The sequence below is a fragment of the Stegostoma tigrinum genome, chromosome 22 (genome assembly GCF_030684315.1).
Source record: "Stegostoma tigrinum isolate sSteTig4 chromosome 22, sSteTig4.hap1, whole genome shotgun sequence".
In the NCBI taxonomy this organism is placed as follows: Eukaryota; Metazoa; Chordata; class Chondrichthyes; order Orectolobiformes; family Stegostomatidae; genus Stegostoma; species Stegostoma tigrinum.
In genome coordinates this window covers 51,115,084-51,138,407 of record NC_081375.1, presented here as the reverse complement: position 1 = coordinate 51,138,407, position 23,324 = coordinate 51,115,084, and the positions used below count along the sequence as shown (strand labels likewise).

Here is a 23,324-nt window from a genome sequence, read left to right as displayed (position 1 = left end):
AGGTAGAGTCCGTAATTAAGAAAGCGAATGTAATGTTGTCGTTTATCTCAAGAGGGTTGGAATATAAAAGCAGCGATGTGCTTCTGAGGCTTTATAAGGCTCTAGTTAGGCCCCATTTAGAATACTTTGTCCAATTTTGGGCCCCACACCCCAGGAAGGACATACTAGCCCTGGAGCGTGTCCAGCTGAGATTCACATGGATGATCCCTGAAATGGTAGGTTTAGCGTATGATGAACGGCTAAGGATCCTGGGATTGTACTCATTAGAGTTTAGAAGGTTGAGGGGCGATCTAATAGAAACTTACAAGATAATGTATGGTTTAGAAGGGGTGGACGCTAGGAAGTTGTTTCTGTTAGGCGGGGAGACTAGGACCCGTGGGCACAGCCTTAAAATTAGAGGGAGTAAATTTAAAACTGAAATGAGACGACATTTCTTCAGCCAGAGAGTGGTGAGCTTGTGGAATTCATTGCCTCTGCTGTTTTAAAGCGTCAGATCGACCTGTCTGTTCTTTCCACCTTCTGTCAGGTGAACAGGTACATACATCGTTACACAAAAGAACAAAGAACTTGCATTTATATACCAAACCGCACAACCTCCAAACTGGCATGAGTGTGTGCTACTCCTGATCTCAGGCTAACAAGGTAATTTTGTAAACTAATAAATGGAGAAAGAGACTGTCAGAGAGAGATTAGCTCATCACACCTGGCCCTTAACTTAGGATGAAAATAACCAAAACAAAAACCACCCAGGATTTCGATCCATCCGTAACTAAGTCATGCAGATGTTGACCGAGTATGCTGCTTTGTTGTCACATGTAGAAAACAAACAAGAAAGTCCACAAGCCAGTGCCAGATTATTGTGATTACAATCATCACAAATAGTTGCATTTACATCAATACCTGATCGAGAAGTCTCAAAGGAATCCACCCCAAGTTAAACAGAAACCCTTGAACTCAGCAGCTGAATCTATACACATTCCAGATCCTGAAAACCAGAGATGTTCTCCCATTTGTCACTATTTTCTAAACAGACTGAAAGCGGACGATGGGGTGTTTGGGGTATGGGAAAGCACATTTCACCAAATTTGCCTGGTCAGTTTTGGTGACTTTTGCGATTCAAACCCCACACAGCCCAGGAGGGACTACATAATGGCTGCAAAGAATAGGAACACAAGTAGGCCATTCAGCCCATCGAATCTGCTCTCCCGTTTAATAGGATCAAGCCTCATCTAATCCCCTTTCTGCCTTTTCTCCTTAAACCTTGATTCCCCAAATAGTCGAGTCTACCTCATCCTTCAACACACACAAGGACTCTGCCCCAAAGCTGTGTGTGTGTGTGTGTGTCAGGGAGTTACAAAGACTCACCATCCTCTGAGAGAACAAATTCCTCCACATCTCTGGAGCAGGAAAGTTTACATTTGCTGTAAGGACCCTTCTACAGAAATGTCAGAAACGTCAGCTTTCCTGCTTCTCTCTAGCTGCCTGGCCTGCTGTGTTCCTCCAGCTCCACACTATTATCACAGACAAATGCTGGACATACTCAGCAGGTCTGGCATCATCAATGCAGAGAGAAAGAGCGTAACACTTTGTCGGCAATGGGAACGGTCGGGGCAGTGGAACAGGGGTGGGCAGTAGGACCCGGCTCTTTCTGTGCCGACAATTGGACCCGCCGGTTCAGTGAGCGGGCACCTGAACTCGCGGTGACGCTATGCGGGCACTAGGACCTGGCGGTGTCAGTGAGCGGGCACCAGGACCCGGCGATGTCAGTGGGAGGGCACTAGGACCCAGCAGTGACGTGATGCGGGCACCAGGACCCGGCGATGTCAGTGGGAGGGCACTAGGACCCAGCAGTGACGTGATGCGGGCACCAGGACCCGGCGATGTCAGTGGGAGGGCACTAGGACCCGGCCGTGTCAGTGAGCGGGCACCAGGACCCGGCCGAGTCAGTGGGAGGGCACTAGGACCCGGCGATGTCGTTGGGGGGGGGGTGCACAAGGACCCGGCCGTGTCAGTGAGCGGGCACCAGGACCCGGCCGTGTGAGTGGGAGGGCACCAGGACCCGGCCGTGTGAGTGGGAGGGCACCAGGACCCGGCGATGAGTGGGAGGGCACTAGGACCCGGCAGTGACGTGGTGCGGGCACTAGGACCCAGCGGCCCCGCTCTTGCCTCAGTCCTTGGAAATGGAGGCGGCTGGGCTGGGAGCCGTGAGCCGGAGCCTGAGGTAAAGGAGAGGGAGGCCTGGGGGCCCGGGTCAGTGACGCTCCGCGTTAAAGTCGGGGTTCTGAAGTGTGGCTGTGGTGTTTTGCTGCCCAGGCTGGTGGATGTAAATGTAGCACTGACAGCAGTGCGGCTTCAAAACAAAATGATCTTCCCTCAGACTGGATTATTATGGTGTGTGTGTGTTAGTTAGTTAGTTAGTCTGTCTCTGTGTGTGTGTTAGTCTCTGTGTGTGTGTGTGTTAGTCTGTGTGTGTGTGTGTCTCTGTGTGTGTGTGTGTGTGTGTGTGTGTGTGTGTGTGTGTTAGTTAGTTAGTCAGTCTGTCTCTGTGTGTGTGTTAGTCTCTCTGTGTGTGTGTGTGTTAGTCTGTGTGTGTGTGTGTCTCTGTGTGTGTGTGTTAGAGAGGGTAGATACTGAGAGGATGGTTCACCCACACCCCCTTCATGGGGCATAGTCTCAGAATAAAGGGGGCACCAGTTTAACCCTGAGATTTGGAGGAATTTGTTCTCTCAGAGGATGGTGAGCCTTTGTAACTCCCTGACACAGAGAGCTTTGGGGCAGAGTCCTTGTGTGTGTTTAAGGATGAGGATCACTCTTGACTAGACTGAAGTTTAAACAGAAAGGGCAGGGAAGTGGACGTGAAGAATATGAGATGCGTTTCGATCCTATTAAACGGCAGAGCAGACTCGATGGGCTGAATGGCCTACTTGTGTTTCTATTCCTTGCAGCCATTATGTAGTCCCTCCTGGGCTGTGTGGGGTTTGAACCGCAAAAGTCGCCAAAACTGACCAGGCAAATTTGGTGAAATGTGCTTTCCCATACCCCAAACACCCCATCGTCCGCTTTCAGTCTGTTTAGAAAATAGTGACAAATGGGAGAACATCTCTGGTTTTTAGGATCTGAAATGTGTACAGATTCAGCTGCTGAGTTCAAGGGTTTCTGTTTAACTTGGGGTGGATTCCTTTGAGACTTCTCGATCAGGTATTGATGTAAATGCAACTATTTGTGATGATTGTAATCACAATGATCTGGCACTGGCTTGTGGACTTTCTTGTTTGTTTTGAACTTGTGACTAACAAATGCAGCATACTCCCTCAACATCTGCATGACTTAGTTACGGATGGATCGAAATCCTGGGTGGTTTTTGTTTTGGTTATTTTCATCCTAAGTTAAGGGTCAGGTGTCTTCTGACAGCCTCTTTCTCCATTTATTATTTTACAAAATTACCTTGTTAGCCTGAGATCAGGAGTAGCACACACTCATGTCAATTGAGAGGTTGTGGGATTTGAAATCTGTAACATGAGTAAGTTAATGAGCAATGAAGCACAGTGGGATCTCAAAGACGTGAAAGGTGCTGTATAAATGCAAGTTCTTTGTTCTTTTGTGTAACGATGTATGTACCTGTTCACCTGACAGAAGGTAGAAAGAACAGACAGGTCGATCTGACGCTTGAAAACAGCAGAGTTGCCACAAAAGAGCAAAGATTTGCCTTTATACAGTACTCTTTATAGCCACTGTGCATCTCAAAGGTACTCCTAGCCAATGAATTACTTTAGAAATGCAGATGGTGTTGCAAAATAAGAAATGTAGCTGCCACATTTGGTGTTCATGAAAGTTTTCTGTGCACAGTTTGATAACTCCCATATAAGCTGTTTTTGTGATGTTTGTTGAAGGAGATGCCCTGCCCATGTTCAAAACTGTGGCATGGCATATTGTACGTTCCTGTCCCTGAGGAAGATAGTAGCCGAGTGGCAGTGTTGGTCTAGTAATCCAAAATTCCAGGCTAATACTTTGAAGGTGTTGATTCAAATCCCATCACAGTCCGTGGTGGTGACTGATGGAATTTGATGGAACTGATGAAATCCCAATTCAGGAATAGTGACTATGAAACCATCATCAACTACTGTAAAAATCCAATTGGTTCACTAATGATGGAAGTCTGCCATCCTTACCTGTGACCTACAGCGATGTGCTTGTGTCTTAATTGTTCTATGGCCAAGCAAGCCATTTAGTTCAATGGAAAACGTGGCAATAAATGCCAGCCTTGTCAGCAAAAGCCATAAACTTTGAAAGAATAAAGAACCTAGCAGACAGATGTAACAAGGGGTACACTTTCTACGTTATATTGAATAATAAACGTATGCTTTAACAAGCAGGCACCTAATGTTTGCAGACTTTCTCTTGTGTCCCTTTTGCAGCTCTGAGGAATTGTTCGCGGCACGATCCCGGGATCACAAAATTCCCCAACGGACCCATGGACAGAAAGACTTCATTCCGGATCACTCTGAGGAGCAGATGGAGCGGCTTCGGGTGTGCCGAGAGGAACAGTGGCAGCTGCTGTCTGAAGAGCGAGTGGAACGACTGTAAGGATTGCTGCTTGTCAGTCAGAAATACCCGGGGCCTGAAATATCCATGGGGCAGCTGCCAGAACTCGGCAATGGGCCTACTACAATAACTATAGCTCAGCCACACAGGCAGAGGTAGGAAACAGACAGCAGGAGAAGCTTCTGTATTGTGGGAGCACGGTGCAGTTCCTTTGATTTGACATTGCGAATACGCTGATCAGACTGACCCCTCAGTCTCTGGTCCATTGTGAAGTACATAGTCTCAGCTGTTTTCTAGCTTGCTTTGGTGAGAGTTCAATGTTTCAACCTATTTTGTAGGTTTTTGGGTTGCAGTGTATATTACCTACTGATTAAAGCTTTTCCTCTACACTGACCCCATCAAACAGCTCCTGGACAGGTACAAAATGGGATTTTATCCAGAGTAAAACTCCTTCTACGCTGTCTACATTATATACTCCCAGGACCGATTCAGCACAGGGTTAGATACAGAGTAGAGGTCTTTCTACATTGTCCCCATCAAACACTCCGAGGACAGGAATGGCATGTGGTTAGGTACAGTTTAAAGCTACTCTAACTCTTTTAAACTAGAAGTAAATCTTCCTTTGTTCATTTAAACAAATAGGAAATGGAAAGTGAAGGCCCCTCAATGCTGTCCCCATCAAAAACCCGAGAGCCAGGGATAGCACAGGGTTAGACACAAAATAGACATCCCTCTGCTCTTTTAAACTTGAAAGTAAATATCAAGATCATTGTACACTGTTCCCATCAAACAATCCAAGGACAGGGACAGCACAGGATAGGCACAGAATGAAACTTGCTTTAAACTTTCCATTAAAATAACCCCTTATCAGAAATAGCACACTTCAAACGCTGATTTTGTGTGATGTTGGGGAGATGATATCAATTGGCAGACTTTTCTGGAGTTCAGCACCGGTTGTTAATTCTTGTGACAGTCAGTGGATTAGTATTCTGCTGCTTGGACAATTATGACTGTGGTGGAATGTGAGGTTAATAATGTGTTGTGCATTCCCTGATCTGGCAGATTTATAGTCACTGAATTGCCGTGCCGTGCTTTGTGGGAGATAGTTGCATAAAGTTTCTCTTTTCATCTAGAGGAAGCCTGATAAAAGCTGAGTGGAAGCCCCAGGAAAGCATTGTGGAGCTGAAATCCAATGCAGTGAGTTTACTTTTCTTGCCATTCCCAAAGCAGATAGGTCTTGACAGAACCCTTAAATTCCAGAATGCCTTCTATTTTAATCATGTTTCAGTAAAAGTACATTCTTCCGTGTTTGTAACAAGCTTTTTAACCTGTTTCTATGCAATTCTTCTTTAGTAAGGGTGATTTTTTAAAAATGTTAACCGTTTGAAATAACATGCAGAAAGGAGATAGAAAGGAATTAATTACAGACAGTGGACAGTCTGATTTCCTTTTTGGTGCCCCTCTCTTTCTGTCCAAATCAGAATGATTGCCAGGACTCTATCCCAGTCCAGTCATTATGGTCAAAATGATCACACCTTGCCTGGGGTGCCTCTTCTAACTCTTCGATCTCCACAATTTACGAGTCAGCTGGGAGATGGTTGAAAAGCCACATTGTACCAAATTTCATCACGCTTCATTGTACTGTTACAAGTCATGACCAGGCATAGCTCAGTGCCAGCCCTCCTCTCCCAATGAGAGTGTCACGGATTCAAGTCCCATTCTGGAGAAAACCAAGGTAGACACTCCAGAGAAGCACTGCATTGTCAGATGTACTGTTTTATGTTGGACAAGTTTTTTTTAAAAACCGTTAGTGTTACCTGAGCTTCACTCACTGGATGAGCATATGAGACTCCATTGTCCCTTTCAGGTGCATATGAGAATTCACAAAACTATTTAACATGGGGCTAGAGAGTTCTCCCCAGAGTTCTGCCCAGCATTTATCCTACAACCAACATCAGCACAGATATCAAAACAGAAAATACTGATGAATTGCAGTACGATTATCCTCTTGAAACATTAACCCTATTTCTTTCTTTACAGATGCTGCCTGACCTGCTGAGTGTTTCCAACACTTCCTGCTTGGCCTGCTGTGTTCATCCAGCTCTACACCTTGTTATCTCATTTCCTGCTTTTAGTTGATTTCCAGCATGAATAACATTTTGCTTTGTGTGCTGCTGAAACAGATTATTTCATTGCTGTTTGTGAGAGCCTTCTGTGTGCTATTTGGTTAGCACATTTCTTCTGGCTCTAAAGCACTTTAAGACATTTGGAGGTTATTAAAGGCTGCTTGCAAAATGTAGATTCTTTCTTTCTAACATTCAGTAACTGAAGTTCATTGCAATGATTTTATTGTTGATAACCCAAGGTTAATGCAACCTGTCTGATTTCTTAATTCTATTGCATCTTCCCCCCCCTCCACCTCCCTTCTCGATTCTACGCAGGGCAAATTCTGGCACACCATGGGCCATGTGGAACATGGGAAACAATTGCTGTATCCTGAGGAAGCACTGTACCTTCTTGAGTGTGTAAGTATACAAAGCTGTAAGGTCTGCCACACTAAAGCTACTATATACTGAAGAATTTTAAAATCCCCCCTCGGGTATTATTTGCACAATCCTTGGGATTGTGCGGATTCTCAGCCCTTCTCTGTGGAGCCCTGATTAGGACTTCTGCTTTTATCTGCTCAATGGAAACCAAGGGAGAGGTTCAATTTGTGATCCTGCTTTTGTTTGTCTGATGGGGAATTCATGATGACTTCACTCTCAAACCTTAGTAACATTATCATGATCTAATCACCAGAAACCATGTTTAAAGCAGGACCCCTGCTCCATTCTGATACCTACTCCCTCACCAACTTGACACTGGCACGCTGAAGTTCAACTTGCAGAAAAGCAGCTGGTAAGCTACTATGACTATGTAACTGCTCCCTGTGTTCACAGGACTAAAATTGCCCCTTTACGCTGCAGTTCTGAGTCCATCTGCCCCTGAAAACATCTTGTCATCCCTGTTGTATCATTAAACTGACACTAAGGTTGCTGGTTTTCCATAGCACTCTCTCTATGAGGCCTCCTATTTGAATAAATACTTAACTGCAGTTTACCTGCTTTCCAGGGCTCCATACAGATATATTACAGGGAGCTGCCGCTGTCCATTCAGGAATCGTACGAGATTTTACTGTCTGCCAGAACCATTCCTTTGGAACAGTACCAGGTACTGGAAGAGACCTGACTTCGAAGACTAACTTTGGGTCATGGATGTGTATGATTTCATGGTGGATAATGCAACAAATATGTCAGCCAAACCAGTTTGAATCACCCGCAGCTCTTTTTTTGTTTTCTTTGGTCAATTTTTTTCTGGAACTAGTTTAAGCAGTCAGCGTGAAGAAATATGTTAGAGAAGGAGACGTGGGGCTTTTACACTACCCGAAACTCTTGCAGATATTATTCTTCCTATGCACCTTTTTCCATTACAAATGGACGTCAAAACAGCGCTGATGCTTAATCCTCTGACAAAAAATTTCAGAGCAATATTTCACTGATTCAGTTGGCATTTTATACAGATGCTGTGCATATGTCCATTTGCAAGATTATTCACTCTCCTCTTTAAACTGAGCTGCACTAAGTCACTTTACTTTGAGTAGTGATGGAAGGTTTGCTCTAATGTTGAATCTTCTTCTGATATGGCTGTTCACCACTTGTTAGTTGCAAGTCAGAGTGTGCTGGGCACTGTTGTTCAAGTTGCTTCTATTCTCGTATTGCCTGGGAGCTTTGGAGGGTTCTGTGGTGTGTGAACAGCATCATGGTTCAAGTTGTTTGTGGTGCTCACACAGTGCCCATGTTTACAGGAGTCCCTGATGGAAATCAAGAAATGGAGAGAAATGATGCTCTTTACTCCTTTCCGGAGTCCTTGCTTGGACTCCAATTGTTGCTCTGGTAGAGATTAACACCCTAGGACAGACCAGCGATTTGTCCTGTTGTACCTGTGAACAGGAAATGCTCAATGGTAAATATGTTCATCCCAATGAACCTAAGGAGCATGATTAGATTACTTATAAAATACCAATCAGGAGCATAGGGAGAATAAGACTGCATTTCACTCAAGTTGGGCAGTTTGGAAACATTTAACCAAGAGATTGAGACCCAAGCAAATTTTCCTACTCTCCAGCATTGGGAGAGTTTGGTTCTGTGGTAAGAGAGAAAGAGGTGTGAATCTGTTGTCTCTTAATGGAAGAAGTGACCTTTAGGGTTAAGATAACAAGGTGTAGAGCTGGATGAACACAGCAAGCCAAGCAGCATCAGAGGAGCAGGAAAGCTGACATTTCAGGCCTAGACTCTGCTTCAGAAATGGGGGAGGGGAAGGAGGTTCTGAACTAAATAGGGAGAGAGGGGGAGGGGGATAGAAGATGGATAAAGGAGAAGATAGGTGGAGAGAAGACAGGTCAAAGAGGCGGAGATGGAGCCAGCAAAGATGACTGTAGGTGGGGAGTTAGGGAGGGGATAGGTCAGTCCAGGGAGGACAGACAGGTCAAGGGCGCGGAATGAGGCTAGTAGGTAGGAGATGGGCCTTGAGGTGGGAGGAGGGTATAGGTGGGAGGAAGGATAGGTTAGGGAGGCAGGGACAAGCTGGACTGGTTTTGGGATGCGGTCGGGGAGGGGAGATTTTGAAACTTGTGAAGTCCACATTGATACTGTTGGGCTGCAGGGCTCCCAAATGAAATATGAGTTGCTGTTCCTGCAACCTTGGGGTGGCATCATTGTGGCACTGCAGGAGGCCCAGGATGGACATGTCGTCTAAGGAATGGGAGAGGGAGTTGCAATTGTTCGCAACTGGGAGGTGCAGTTGTTTGTTGCGAACCAAGCATAGGTGTTTTGCAAAGCGGACCCCAAGCCTCCGTTTGGTTTCCCCAATGTAGAGGAGGCCACAACAGGAACAGCGGATACAGTATGCTACATTAGCAGGTGTGCAGGTGAACAGCTGCTTGATGTGGAAAGTCTTCTTGGGGCCTGGGATGGGGGTGAGGGGGGAGTTGAAGTGGCAGGTGTAGCACTTCCTGCAATTTCAGGGAAAAGTGCCAGGTGTGGTGGGGCTGGTGGGGAGTGTGGAGTGGACAAGGGAGTCACGGAGAGAGTGGTCCCTCCGGAAAGCAGATAAGGGTGAGGAGGGAAAAATATCTCTGGTGATTGGGCCGGATTGCAGACGGTGGAAGTGTTGGAGGATGATGTGTTGGATTCGGAGGTTGGTGGAGTGGTATGTGAGGACAAGGGGGACTCTGTTTTGGTTGTTATTGCGGGGAGGGGGTATGAGGGATGAGTTGCCGGAAATGTGGGAGACACGGTCGAGGGCGTTTTCAACCACTGCGGTTGGGGGAGTTGCGGTCCTTGAAAAACAAGGACATCCGAGATGTTCGGGAGTGGAATGCCTCATCTTAGGAGCAGATGTGGTGGAGGCAAAGAAATTGGGTGTAGGGGATGGCATTTTTGCAGGAAAGTGGGTGGGAGGAGGTGTATTCCAGGTAGCTGTGGGAGTCGGTGGGCTTGAAATGAATATTGATTTCCACGTGGTTACCATAGATGGAGACAGAGAGGCCCAGGAAGGAGAGAGAGGTATCAGAGATGGCCCAGGTGAATTTAAGGTTGGGGTGGAAGGTGTTGGTGAAGTGGATGAACTGTTTGAGCTCCTTGTGGGAGCACGAGGCGGTGCCGATACAGTCATTGATGTAATGGAGGAAGAGGTGGGGCTGAGGCCAACGTAGCTGCAGAAGAGGGATTGTTCCACGTAACTTACAAAGACGCAGGCATGGCTTGGGCCCGTGCAGGTACCCATGGCCACCCCCCTGTCTGTAGGAAGTGGGAGGAATTGAAAGAGAGGTTGAAGGTGAGGACGAGTTTGGTTAAGCGGATGAGGGTGTCAGTGGAGGGGGACTGGTCAGGCCTGCGGGACAGGAAGAAGCAGAGGGCCTTTAGGCAATGTGCGTGGAGCATTCAGCTGTCTAGGGACTGGATGTCCATGGTAAAGATAAGGTGTTGGGGACCAGGGAATTGGAAGTTTTGGAGGGTGAGGGTGGTGTCATGGATGTAGGTGGGGAGTTCCTGGACCAAGGGGGAGAAAATGGAGTGGAGATAAGTAGAGACAAGTTCGGTGGGGCAGGAGCGGGTGGAGACAATGGGTCGACTAGGGCAGTCAGGTTTGTGGATTTTGGGAAGAAGATAGAAATGGGCCGTGCGGGGTTGGGGAACGATGAGGCTGGAGGCTGTGGGTGGGAGGTCACCTGAGATGATGAGGTTGTGGATAGTTTGGGGAGATGATGTTTTGGTGGTCGGGGTGGGGTCATGATCAAGGGGGCGGTAGGAGGAGTTTTCAGAGAGTTGGCGTCTGCCCTCGACGATGTAGAGGTCAGTGCGCCATACTATAACTGCGCCTCCTTTGTCTGCCGATTTTATGGTGAGGTTGGGATTGGAGCAAAGGGCTGCACATTCTGTGGGGGAGGAGGTTGGAGTAGGTGAGAGGGCTGAAGAGGTTGAGGCAATCGATGTCACGATGGCAGTTGGAGATGAAGAGGTTGAGGGAGGGTAGGAGGCCTTGGGGTGACATCCAGGAGGAAGGGATATGTTGGAGGAAGGAGGAGGGGTCAGTAGAAGGGAGGGTTAGGCTCACGGTTAAAAAAGTGTGTGCAGGTGGAGGCAGCGGAAAAAAATTGTTCATCGGCCAAGCGTGAGTGCAATTTGTTGCCTTCAAGTTTGTTGTCCAAATGCATTGCTACCAAGCATTACCAAGTATTTAATGAATATACTTTGTAAATAATATGCACGACTTGTGTTAATGCAGGGAATTTAAGCTTGCTATTTGCATTTGAATTTTTGCACAAAAAATGATTTGTTCTTGCAATGTTTACTTGGTGTTTTTCTGCAATGGTGGGGTTTCTCGCTGCTTCTAATGTTTAACGTTCAATGTGTAACGCCGGCCGGTGGCCTGACAGCGTCTGAAGACTGAGAAAGAGAATTGGTGTTTCAGATCAGTGATCTTTCAGCAGAATTGGAGAAAATAAGAGCTGAAAGGGCATTTATCTGAAATATTAATTGTTTCTCCTTCCACAGATGCTGCTGTTGACCTATTGAGCATTGACAGCAGTGTTTATTTCAGGCATTGACTGTTGTCACCATCCAACATTTGTACCAGTTGAAGATAAAGTTTTGCTACATTCTCTCAAATGTTCTTTTCTTTGTTTCCAAAGGTCTACAGCCACTTGAAAAGACTGGGTTACGTTATAATGCGGTTTGATCCCAGGTAAATTACTTCTCTGTCAGCATTTCCCTGAGACATCGGGGAATTGGAATGGCCTAGTTCATGAATTACAAAAGGCTAGTATGCAGGTACAGCAAGCATTTACGAAATTTACTAAAATGGTGTAGTTTATTGAATGAGTATGAAGAAATATAAGGGTTATACCTCAGTTTCATAGTGCATTGTTGAGATCACATCTGGGATACTTTGTATAGTTTTAGTCACCTTTATTGAAGGTAATGCAGAAGAGATTCTCTAGGCTATTACCAGGAATGGCAACATTGTAGTATGAGGAGATATTGGTTCAACAGGGCCTGTATCCACTAGTGTTTAGAAGAATGAGAATGGATCTGATTGAAATGTATAAAATTCTACCAGGTCTGGACAGACTAAATGCAGGGAGAATGTTTTCCTTGGCCAGGGAGCCTAGAACTAGGGGTCATAGTCTCAGTATGAGGGTCAGCTGTGTTAGGGCTGAGATAAGGAAACAGTTCTCCATTCAGAGTAGTCAACCTGTAGAATTCCCTGTCACAGAAGGCTGTGGGTCACTGAGTATATTCAAGAAAAATATTGATACATATCTCGATATTAAAGGCATCAAAGGATATGGGGAGTAAGCTGGAATATGGTGTTGAGTTGGAGGATCAGACATGATCATATTGAATAGACTCGAAGGGCCGAATGGCCTACTGTTGCTCCTAGTTTCTACTTTTAAAGAAGGATGTAAGTTCATTGAAGACAATTCAGAGAATATTAGAATGGCCAAGTTGTCTTACCAGAAACGGTTGGACAGGCAAGATTTGTATTTTGCATGAGCTTAGAAGAGTGGGAGGTAACTTGGTTGAAATGTTAAGATCTGAAGAAGTTTGATAGGATGGATGTGAAAGGATGTTTTGTCAAGTGGGAGAATCTAATAGTAAGAGCCATTATTTAAAAATAAGGGGTAACCCAATTAAGATAGCGACAAGACTGACTCTTTTCTTCATCGCGTCTTTGAATCTCATTCCCTCATAACAACATGATTTATTGTCAGTGAAATGTGTAAAATGTCACCACACTCCACAGAAGATATTAAGATTTTAAGGCAGAGATTGATAGATTATTGAGTAAGAGGATGGAAGTTTAATGGAGGGGGTACAGGTGGGAATGTAATAATGAGTTTACAATCAAGTCCACAATGATCTTATTAAATGCGAAGCAGGTTTGAGGGACTGAATGGCTGCTGCTACTGAATTGCATGCTTGATTGCCTTTTTATTGTGTGAACTGTGCTGTTTTGTGCGCAAGCCTCCATCACACTTTCTTGCACATGTCCTGTCTTCCAAAGCTTCCTGGTGTTAACACTGGTGTTTAAAGAGAAGGTGTGTTGTGAGTGGATACTGCACTAACCAACAACCCCCTCCCAGACTTTCAAAAGAGTAGACACATGCAGCGATGGAGATACTGGCCCAGTGGGAATGGCTCTAGACTGTGTGACCAATGCTGCAGCAAGGCCACAGATTTAAATCTCACCACGGCAGCTGGTGAAAATTAAATTCTTTTATTAAACCTGGAGTTAAAAGCTAGACTCAATAATAAGACCATAAGACATAGGAGCAGAGATTAGGCCATTTGGCCCATCAAGTCCGCTCTGCCATTCAATCATTGCTGATAAGTTCCTCAACCCCATTCTCCTGCTGTCTTCCCTTAATCCTGGAGCCCCTTGATAGATAGGTTCTTGATTATGTCAGTCTTAAATGTACTCAATGACCTGGCCGCCGCAGCCTTCTGTGGCAGTGAATTCCATAGATTCACCACTCTCTGGCTGAAGAAGTTTCTCCTCATCTCCATTCTAAAAGGTCTTCCCTTTACTCTAAGGCTGTGCCCTGGGGTCCTAGTCACTCCTACCTGTAGAAGTAACTTCCTAACATCCACTTTATCCAGGCTATTCAGTATTCTGAAAGTTTCAATTAGATCCCCCCATATCCTTCTAAACTCCAATGAGTGTCACCCCAGAGCCCTCAAACGTTCCTCATATGTTAAGCTTTCCATTCCTGGGACCATTCTCGTGAACCTCTTCTGAACCAGCTCCAGGGCCAGTACATCCTTCCTGAGATATGGGCCCCAAAACTGCACACAGTACTCCAAATGTGGCCTGACCAGAGCCTTACAAAGCCTCATAGTACATCCCTACTTTTATGTTCAAGTCCTCAATGGTGACCGTAGAGTCGGTGGTGGTTTGTGTAAAAATCCAACTAGTTCACTAATGCCCTTCAGGGAAGGGAATCTGCCAGCCTGACTTAATCCAGTCTGCATGTGATTCCAGCTCCAGTGGTTGGCTCTCTGAAATGGTCCAGCAGGCCAGTGCAGGATGGGCAACAAATCCCACGAAAGAATAAAGAGAAACCCCATTAGCTGTAATAATCCCTGAAGCCATCAGGAGAACAAAGCAGCAGAGCACAACCTTATTCTCTCCAATTTGTTTATTCTTGGGTTGTGGGCATGACTGGCATTTATTGCACAACCAGACCCTGGTGTGGGGTTCATGTCAAGACCAGGGAAGCAGGACAGGTTTCCTTTTCCTGAAGGACTTTTGTGTTACCATTACTGAACGCTGATCAAAAACTGGGCAACAGTTTACAATTAGGATGGCAGTCGAACTCTGCTCTGCTGCTGTTTTGTGCTGCAGGCCAGGGTTTTCCAGTTGGGTACATAAACCACTTGCCTCACCCTAGAGAGCAGAGCATAGATTCTATGCTGACAATCCACTACAGTACTGAGGGAAGACTGTGCTGACTGAGCTGCTGAACCAAGGTGCGCTCAATAGCCTCTGAGTGAACATAAAAATTCTCAGTGCTATTTACTGGGGAGCTATTCCCAAGCTTCCTGAACTTAGGTTTATCTCTCAACCAACTTCCTAGAACAGATGACAAAGTGTGGAGCTGGATGAACACAGCAGGCCAAGCAGATCTCAGGAGCACAAAAGCTGACGTTTCGGGCCTAGCTCTCTGATGAAGGGTCTTGGCCCGAAACGTCAGCTTTTGTGCTCCTGAGATGCTGCTTGGCCTGCTGTGTTCATCCAGCTCCAACTTTGTTATCTTGGGAACTGCAAATGCTGGAGGATCCATTTTCTCTTTCCCCAGAACAGATGATCAGGTCACTATGACATTGGTGGTGGAATCCAGGCTGGTGCAAGTTAGCTGCCATGTTACCTAAATTACAACATTGATTATGCTTTTAGAAGATCTTCATTGGCTGTAAAGTGCTTTGTGAAAGATGCTGTATGAATGCAAGTTTTTTTTTTAAAGCACTATTTTCAGTTCCTACGAGCGAAAGTTGCACCTGGATTCTTGCCATGATGATTTGGAAAAGCACCACCGCAAGAGGAAGCAGAGTCACAGCCAACAGGGTGCCAGGTACAAATGGGGGCAAGGGATCGTGGGGGGGGGGGTGCTGTGGGGGGGTGTGCTTGGCTGGATGAACAGGCCTCTCAGCAACTTCTTCACGGGTAGTTGCCAGATGAGTATAGTTTCACCACATCGAGAATGGAAGGCGGCTGAACGCTCACTGCAGACCTGTGTTTTGTGGGTTGGAGCTCAATGCCAGGCAGGACAAGCTTTGGTTTAGTTTTTTCACCCAGTGTCAATGTCCGGCTGTCTCTCGCCTGGCATTGGTGTGGCTGCAAAGTAAGGGCATTTAAAATGTGCCAGATCAGTACTCTTTAATCCTGAACACAAAGAGCATTCCTGCTGGATGGTAAGAATTGCCAGAAGTATGGGAGTGGAGTGGGGCTAAGAGTCTTGGAAGCAATGGAGCATGAGAGTTACTTCATTTGTGTGAATTCTTCCTGTTTACTAGTTTTTAACTTGGGCGTTGACTCTCATCTCTATCAGCTTTCTAAACTAAAAATGCTCAAAATGACTTTTCTGTGTTAACTAGAGTGTTCTCCCAATCTGGCCATTTAAAATCATTGTTGTGTTGAAATCCTGACTGCGTGGGCCTGTTTATTGTAATTGGTCGATGGGAGTAACTTTGTCGTGATGAGTCACATTTGCCTGGCATCAGTTAAAGCATGTAGATAGGCAACATATTTTCCAAACCATCGCAATGGGGATTCGATAACTGACCACACACTCTTGGCCTAGACTGAAAAAATATTAACCTGGGCTGACTGTCTGCCTGCTCTAGAGCTAGCTGTCCTTTTACCCGAATATGCCTGTGCAGCTGTGCCCAGCTTCATTCGTGACTGTATCTTGCCCATGTTGTCTGTCGCTCGATCAGAAAACGTGGGGACTAGGGTGATTGCCAAAGCAAGGGGCCAGTGCTAGGACCAGCTCCACGGCAAGGGGTCAAAACCAGCACAGGTGAGAAAAGAAAATTAACTACCCAAATACTCAAAGCAGCCTGACAACAGTTGGTCATTTATTAGTGCAATTTATTGGGCCCAGGGACTGGCCTTTGAAAATCAAATTCCCATCCTGTTTTCCGCCCCGCTCCCGGCACCCCCCCTCCCCCAACCAATTTGCCATCACCCTAACACATCCTGTTTTGCAGTCCACGTTTTGGAACATTTCAACCTCATGTATTTAGTACTGACAGATACACTCCCTTCCTCTCTTTCGCACACAGTTGAGTCACCCTGGGCTGTAGGCCAGTCCACTTTCAGTAAGGAAGACTGGTGTGTGTTATTGAAATCTTACATTTTAAAAAAAATGCCATGCCCAAGTGCTCTGATATTCTTGTAAAAACCGAAAAATAAAACTGCGAATGCTGTAAATCAGCGAATACAGAAATAGCTGGAAAAGCTCAGAAGGACTGGCTTCAGCTGTGGAGAGAAATCAGAGATGTCATTTTTGGGTCGAACCCTGAGGAAGGGTCACTTGACCCGAAACATTGACTTTGATTTCTTTCCACAGATGCTGCCAGACCTGCTGGGCCTTTCCTGATATTCTCGTGTTTGTTGTGGCCATTTTACTTCAGATGCTTCACATGGCTTTGTGGTCCTGAACTTGCAAGCAGTGAAGAAATCACCTTTTCAAGTGTTGTTATTAAATAAGTTCCACAAGACACCATTGTTCCATTGATCAGCACCTTCTTGAGTCACAGAGTCGTAAATCATAGAACAGACGCTTTGGTCCAATTCATCCATGCCAACCAGACATCCCAATCTGACCTAGTCTTATTGGTCAGTATTTAACCCATATCCCTCTAAACCCTTCCCTTTCATGTACCCATCCAGATGCCTTTTAAATGTTGTAATTGTACCAGCCTCCATCACTTCCTTTGGTAGCTCATTCCTGCATGCACCTCACCCTCTGTGTGAAAAAGTTGCCCCTTAGGTCCCTTTTAATATCTTTCCCCTTTCACCTTGAACCTATGCCCTCTAGTTTTCGACTCCTCTGCCCTGGGGAGAAAATCTTGCTATTCATTCCATCCATGAGCATCATGATTTTAAAAATCTCTGTAAGGTCACCTCTCAGCCTCTGACACTCCAGGGAAAATAGTCCAAGTCTATTCCTCTCCCGATAGCTCAAACTCTCCAACACTAGTAACATCCTTAAATCTTTTCTGCACCCTTTTAAGATTCGCAACATTCTTCTTGTATTAGTTTTGTCTTTTTGGGTGCGACATCTCACTGCAGGACAGAAGCGTTTCATTCCCATGAGTCATTAATTGCCCAAAATAGCATTCATTAAAAGAGTAGCACACAATGTACTTCTGTTAACTGTTCTGAATGCTTACAGGTTTCTAAGTTAAGTCAGCAAGGTTTAAAACAACAATTCTAAGGCTTAACACTTTGAACTAATCTGATCTTGTCTTTGCCAATAGACAGAGTTTTGTCTATTGTATAATTCTAATACTGTCTTTTAGCTTGTATTGACATGGTGCCTGTCTTCCTGTTTCCAAGCTTCAGACACTGCAGATAAAACAGAGTTCTACAGATGTGACTGATCTTGTCTGTAAGCACCCATAACACCATCATTGCCAAATTTCAGGGCCTACTCAGTTCGCATCACTTCTGGTCTTGCCATTCCTTGGGAACTGTCCCTTACAAGGACTCAATCTCCCCTTTCTTGTACGAATATTGACACTCTTGTGCTAGGAACATGTGTTGTACGTACTTGCATGTACAAGAATCCAGAAATGGAGTTGGACAACAGCTACCAATACCATTCGTCTTCTTCCCTCTGTATACATAGGTTGTCACAGTTACCACCCTGGGCATTGGAAGATTGTTGTGTAGCCATTAGACAAGTATTTGAGATCTGTTTTGTTGAGTTCAGAGTGTAGCTAGCTGCATGTTTGCTTGTTATGGGGAGAGTGTAATTCCTTTTTGGATTGATATTGTACTAATTCAGCCACTTCCTTTAAATGAACTGTTTCAGATCGAAGAAGAGCCACTGTGACCAACCAACACAGACAGAGACAGAGGGACAGCAGCAGGGTGAATTTAGTCAGCAGGATGAACTTAGTCAGCAGGATGCCACTTGCAAGGCACTGGAATGGGACATTGCTAAAGCAGCTTTGGAACCACAACCACAAGCCAAAGCAGACAAATTGGAAGAGATTGACAGCAAGTCCTTGGGTATCACCAGGCAGCAAGCTGAGCTGGAGCAGAAAGGCTGGTCTCAATGTGTGTTGGGGAGTTCAGTTGCATCTTCCCCAGGGGGCAGTTTGGTCATCAGGAAACCCAGGTGGGATTTCAGCAGGATAAAGTTCCCCAATGTTGGACGTGACTGCCCACAGACCAAGCTCACTGCACTTGACCCCACTCTCCTGCCACCGAACATACCAGGCCGTGCCTCGGACGAAACCGCCTGGCAACAGAAAATAAACCTGAAGTGCGAGAAGCTGTCCCGTAGAGAGCAGGAGAGGATGAAGAGAGAAAGCCGATATAAAACAGATGTCAATAAGGACAAGCGGGTGAGGCAGTGCACCAACTGGAAGGAATACAAGGAGCTGCTCAGGTGGAAGCGTGCCAGGAATAAAAAGTTACCTGCCCACCTGTGGAAGGACAAGGTGCAGCCACTCGTCAAACCAGGCCAGGTCAGCTCAGCAGGTAGGCTGAAGGACATCTGGGTCATGCAGCAGGAACCTGCCTGCAGACCTGGGCTTTGGGTACTCACTGTTGGAGCTGGGAAGGGCAGGAGAGGGTATTTGTACTGTAATGTTGGCTCACATTTCAGAAAAACTGCTTTAACAGTTATTGACACCATTTTCAGGGGGAGGAGGTGCAGTGTTTGTGATGGCATTCCCATAAGCACGCAGAATAACCACGTGCGGAGATCCTGAAACCCCTGTCTTCAGAACTGATGATTAGTCCGTCTCACACCATTCTTCAAGTGCTGCATCATCACCATTGCTCCTCCATACTAATAGCTTGTTAAACTCTCAGGAATTCACTAAATTATTTTGGAAAGCAAGAAGTGCATTCCCGTCCTTAAAGGGGAGCAGGAATGCTGTAACAGAGTCTTTGTGCTGTATGAATGGTCCGTGTTCTCCAATTTAAAAAGATTTGAAGTGGCACAAAAAATTAATATATAAGAAGTTTATCTGCTTTTGACCTGGTTTTAGTAAAGTTTAGATTGTTCTCCGTGTCCCTGTGACTGAACCATAGGCTGAAATGATCATAGTCAGCATAATTCTTGTGAATGAGCATCACTTCCATACCTATGATCTTAACGTCTCAGGCCATCTTTGCTATCAGAACCTCTATGGACTTTTTGAGAGTGCCTCCTTTTTAAAGTGTCCATCTGCCTCAATGTGAATTGGACCCCTGGGTCGTTCTTCTATTACCCCTAATTGAGCAGCAAACAGAGGTGCGAAATTAATAGAAATAGTAAGAACTGCAGATGCTGGAGTCAGAGATAGTACTGTGTGCAGCTGGACGAAAACAGCAGGGCAGGAAAGTTGACGTTTTGGGTCGGGACCCTTCTTCAGAAACAACCCGTCCCAAAATGTCACCTTTCCAGCTCCGCTGTGTTCCTCCAGCTCCACACTCTGTTATCTCTGTGAAACTAACAGGCAGGTTCCCTCTTGTGAACTTTATTAGTGGATGCACTGATGTACTGTAAAGAAACCACTCAGACAGACTTGTAGCATTCAGACTTACACTGTGGTATTAAAACCCAAGACCTTCTGAAAGAGTACGACTTGGTGAATGTTGCTTTTAAAGTTGGACTATTAGACCAGGTGTGAACTCTGTACTCTGTGTGAAATAGTTATAATTGGATAATAAATATTTTGGAACGATGAGGTAGCAATGGATTTGAATGTCGTTTATGAATCATGCGTTTTGGAAATACCCCTACTTAGGTTTTGATTTCCCAGACACACTGGGGAAAAAAGCTACAATTGCACTGCAAAGGAACATTTTCAAATATTTGTGATATGTAAGATAATTAGAAACTGCCTGCAGCCACATGCTACTGAAACTGTCATGTGAGATATCCAAGATTTCCACTGCACCACTTCCAAAACATTTGACCATCTGTGTAACCGAAATTAATGCCAGTCGGAGAGACATCATGGCCCATAAAAGAATGCCTTTCACAACAATGTGCAATATGGTTTGATTGTCAGTCAGGGCTGAGTTGGGTATTAACGTTAGATAGAGAGAGTGCTGGGATCGTTCCTTGGGGGATATCTGGTTTGTGAAATTACAGTCCAGGCCACTCTCCCACGCCCTCTTATTGTATACACACATACACACACACACACACGCGCACACACACACCCACACCCCTGGGAGAAGGTTACAATCTTGACGGCGTGTGCACTTTTGGTCACAACGTTAAACTGGAGAGAGTTCAGAAAAGATTTACCAGGAAGTCGCTGGGAATGGAGAGTTTGGGATATTAAAATAGACTGGAAAGGCTGGGGCTTCTCACTGGAGCAGAGGAGATTGAGGGGTGACTTCATAGAGGTTTATAAAATCATGAGGGGTTTAGATAAGGTGAATGATAAGGCTCTTTTCCCTAGGGTGGGGGAGTCCAAAACTAGGGGGTTATATTTTTAAGGTGAGAGGCGAAATAGTTAAAAAGGATATGAGGGGTAACTTTTTTTACACAGAGAATGGCTCATGTGTGGAATGAATTGGTGGAGGCAGATTCACTTACAACATCTAAAAGACATTTGGATAATTACATGAATAGGAAAGGTTTGGAGGAATATGGACTAAACACAGACAAGTGGGTCTAGATTAGTTTGGGAACATGGTATGGACTGGTTGGGCTGAAAAGTCAGTTCCCGTGCTGCATGATTCTGTGGGTGGAAATTATTTTAATAAAATTCAAATCAAAGGTAAGGAGCCAGAGAGTTGCTAGTAACCAATGAATTTAGCCCAGCACTTTTAGTAAAAACCAAAAGGACTGCGGAAGCTGTAAATCAGGAACAAAAACGGAAGTTGCTAGAAAAGCTCAGCAGGTCTTGCAGCATCCATGAAGGAAAATCAGAGTTAATGTCTTGGGTCCATAGAGCCTTCCTCAGAATGTTCTGAGGAAGGGTTACTGGACCCAAAATATTAACTCTGATTTTTCTTCACAGGTTCAGCAGGTCTGGCAGCATCTTTCATGCAACTTCTGTTTTTGTTCCAGCACTTTCAGTATCTACTGCAATCCAATTGGTAGCACTCATGATTCTGAGGCAAAAAATGGTGCGTTGAGTCCCATTCTTTCTTGCGCAGTAGAACATCCGGACAGGCCCTGGAGCAATACTGAGGACAATCTGCACTGTAGGAGATCCTGTCAGATGAGATTTGAATTAAATTCTTGTCTGTCTCTTTGGGTGGGCATTAAAAATCCTATGGCCCTGTTCTGAAGAAGAACAGAAATGCCCTGTGTGATGTCTTGGCCAATGTTCATCCCTCAACTAATGTTAGTGTGAGTAGATTCCTTGGTCACACTATTATTCCTATTTGTACACCCTTGTAAGCTGGTGTCAAATGACAACTCCATCTCATTGCTTCATCGGCTGTCGCTGCTGACGTTGTGCAAGCTGTCAAATAATGCAAGTTGTTACAATTTGCAAATTGATTTTCTCTTTGTGATAACCTGTTACTTTCTTCTCTCAAAGGAGAACTGCAACAGCACATCTGCATCTTGCAGTCTACACACATCTTGGATCAAACTCCTTGGTAAGTTCTTACTGGGTAATATCTGTGATCATTTGCATTCTGAGAATTATGCACCATTTCACTGTTAACACTGTGCCCACGACAGTGCTGCATTTTCTGGCACCAGAGCAGAGACAGACCCAGTTACGTTTTTGTGGCTGAAAATAGTTGAATTGTTATGTATGCTTTGACATAGAACATACAACATTACAGCACAGTACAGGCCCTTCGGCCCTCGATGTTGTGCTGACCTGTCATACCGATCTCAAGCCCATCTAACCTACACTATTCAGGCTATTCAGCCTCTTACTATAGCTCATCAAACCCTGCAGCTCTGGTGACATCCCTATACATCTTTTCTGCACGATGTTGCAAGACATGGTTAGGATACATTTATAGATTGCAGATAATGCTAGTTGCCTTCACGATCCTCCACAAATTCTGTGCCCCCGCCACTAATTTCCTCTGTCAAACTAGTGACTGAACCAAACTATTCATTGTGTGCTAACACAAGCGTAATCTGCAAAAGGTACCTGAGGCCCCAACACAGCCCTGATTTGAGAAACAGCTGAAGGCAGGGCTGCTGCTTTGGAAGGTTGGGGTAAAATGGGCAGAAAAACTTCTATATTCTCACTCTCGTGTAATCAGCATTTTGAGGGAATGTGTCCATTTCTCCATCGGTGATATCAAATGATAATTAACAGTTGATTGAGGAAATCAACAAAACAGCAGTTTTATATTTAAGAGATGGTAGGAACTGCCGATGCTGGAGAATCTGAGATAACACGGTGTGAAGCTGGATGAACACAGCAGGCCAAAGGGTCCTGACCCGAAACATCAAGCTTTCCTGCTCCTCTGATGCTGCTTGGCCTGCTGTGTTCATCCAGCTTCACACCATGTTATCTCAGTTTTACATTTAATGCTGCTGTAGTATTTTGCTGTCAGAAATTGCCTTGGTACTGTAGCACTTTCTCTTCCGAACCAGAAGATTGTATGAAATTCCAAAGATTCAATGCTTGTTAGGCAGCATCTTGGCATATCCTTTTCCATTCAGAGTTTTGATTTTTTTTTTCACTCACATTTCACAAACTCCATCACATTGATTACCTGTTTCAGATATATAGATCCACTCAAATACTCGATCCAATTATCCCTTAACTAATATAATCATCACCTGTTGCTGACTTTTGGGCATTGCCATTCGATAATAACAGATTGCTGTTACATGTCCCACTGAATAGACATGAGTGTATACTCTAGATCCTTAGCTGACAACACTAACTCCATACTTAAAGTTCTGCATTTGCTATAGAAGTGCTCTGGGATGCCCTTGCATAAGACCAAAAGATAAGCATCTCCATGTGTCCACGTGGATTTCCTCTGGGTGCTCCAGTTTCCTCCCACAGTCC

At 45.1% G+C, this 23,324-nt stretch overlaps 1 protein-coding gene across 6 annotated transcripts in view; it reads left to right on the top strand.

Annotated features, from left to right (window-relative positions):
• The first annotated feature begins 2,091 nt into the window (after nucleotides 1-2,091).
• The window catches only part of tsen54 (TSEN54 tRNA splicing endonuclease subunit), a 29,805-nt gene continuing 8,572 nt past the window's right edge, over nucleotides 2,092-23,324 (top strand). For 2 of the 6 annotated variants that reach the window (XM_048555518.2, XM_048555521.2), the window contains exons 1-9: nucleotides 2,092-2,221; nucleotides 4,416-4,580; nucleotides 5,676-5,739; nucleotides 6,984-7,067; nucleotides 7,654-7,752; nucleotides 11,774-11,826; nucleotides 15,110-15,217; nucleotides 18,188-18,861; nucleotides 21,876-21,936. In XM_048555518.2, coding sequence (XP_048411475.1) covers nucleotides 2,181-2,221; nucleotides 4,416-4,580; nucleotides 5,676-5,739; nucleotides 6,984-7,067; nucleotides 7,654-7,752; nucleotides 11,774-11,826; nucleotides 15,110-15,217; nucleotides 18,188-18,861; nucleotides 21,876-21,936 — 1,349 coding nt within the window. In that variant the 5' untranslated portion in view covers nucleotides 2,092-2,180. Of the gene's footprint in view, nucleotides 2,222-4,415; nucleotides 4,698-5,675; nucleotides 5,740-6,983; nucleotides 7,068-7,653; nucleotides 7,753-11,773; nucleotides 11,827-15,109; nucleotides 15,218-18,187; nucleotides 18,862-21,875; nucleotides 21,937-23,324 lie in introns of those variants that run through there. The other 4 variants (XM_059653823.1, XM_059653824.1, XM_048555522.2 and 1 more) reach the window with 4 other exon arrangements.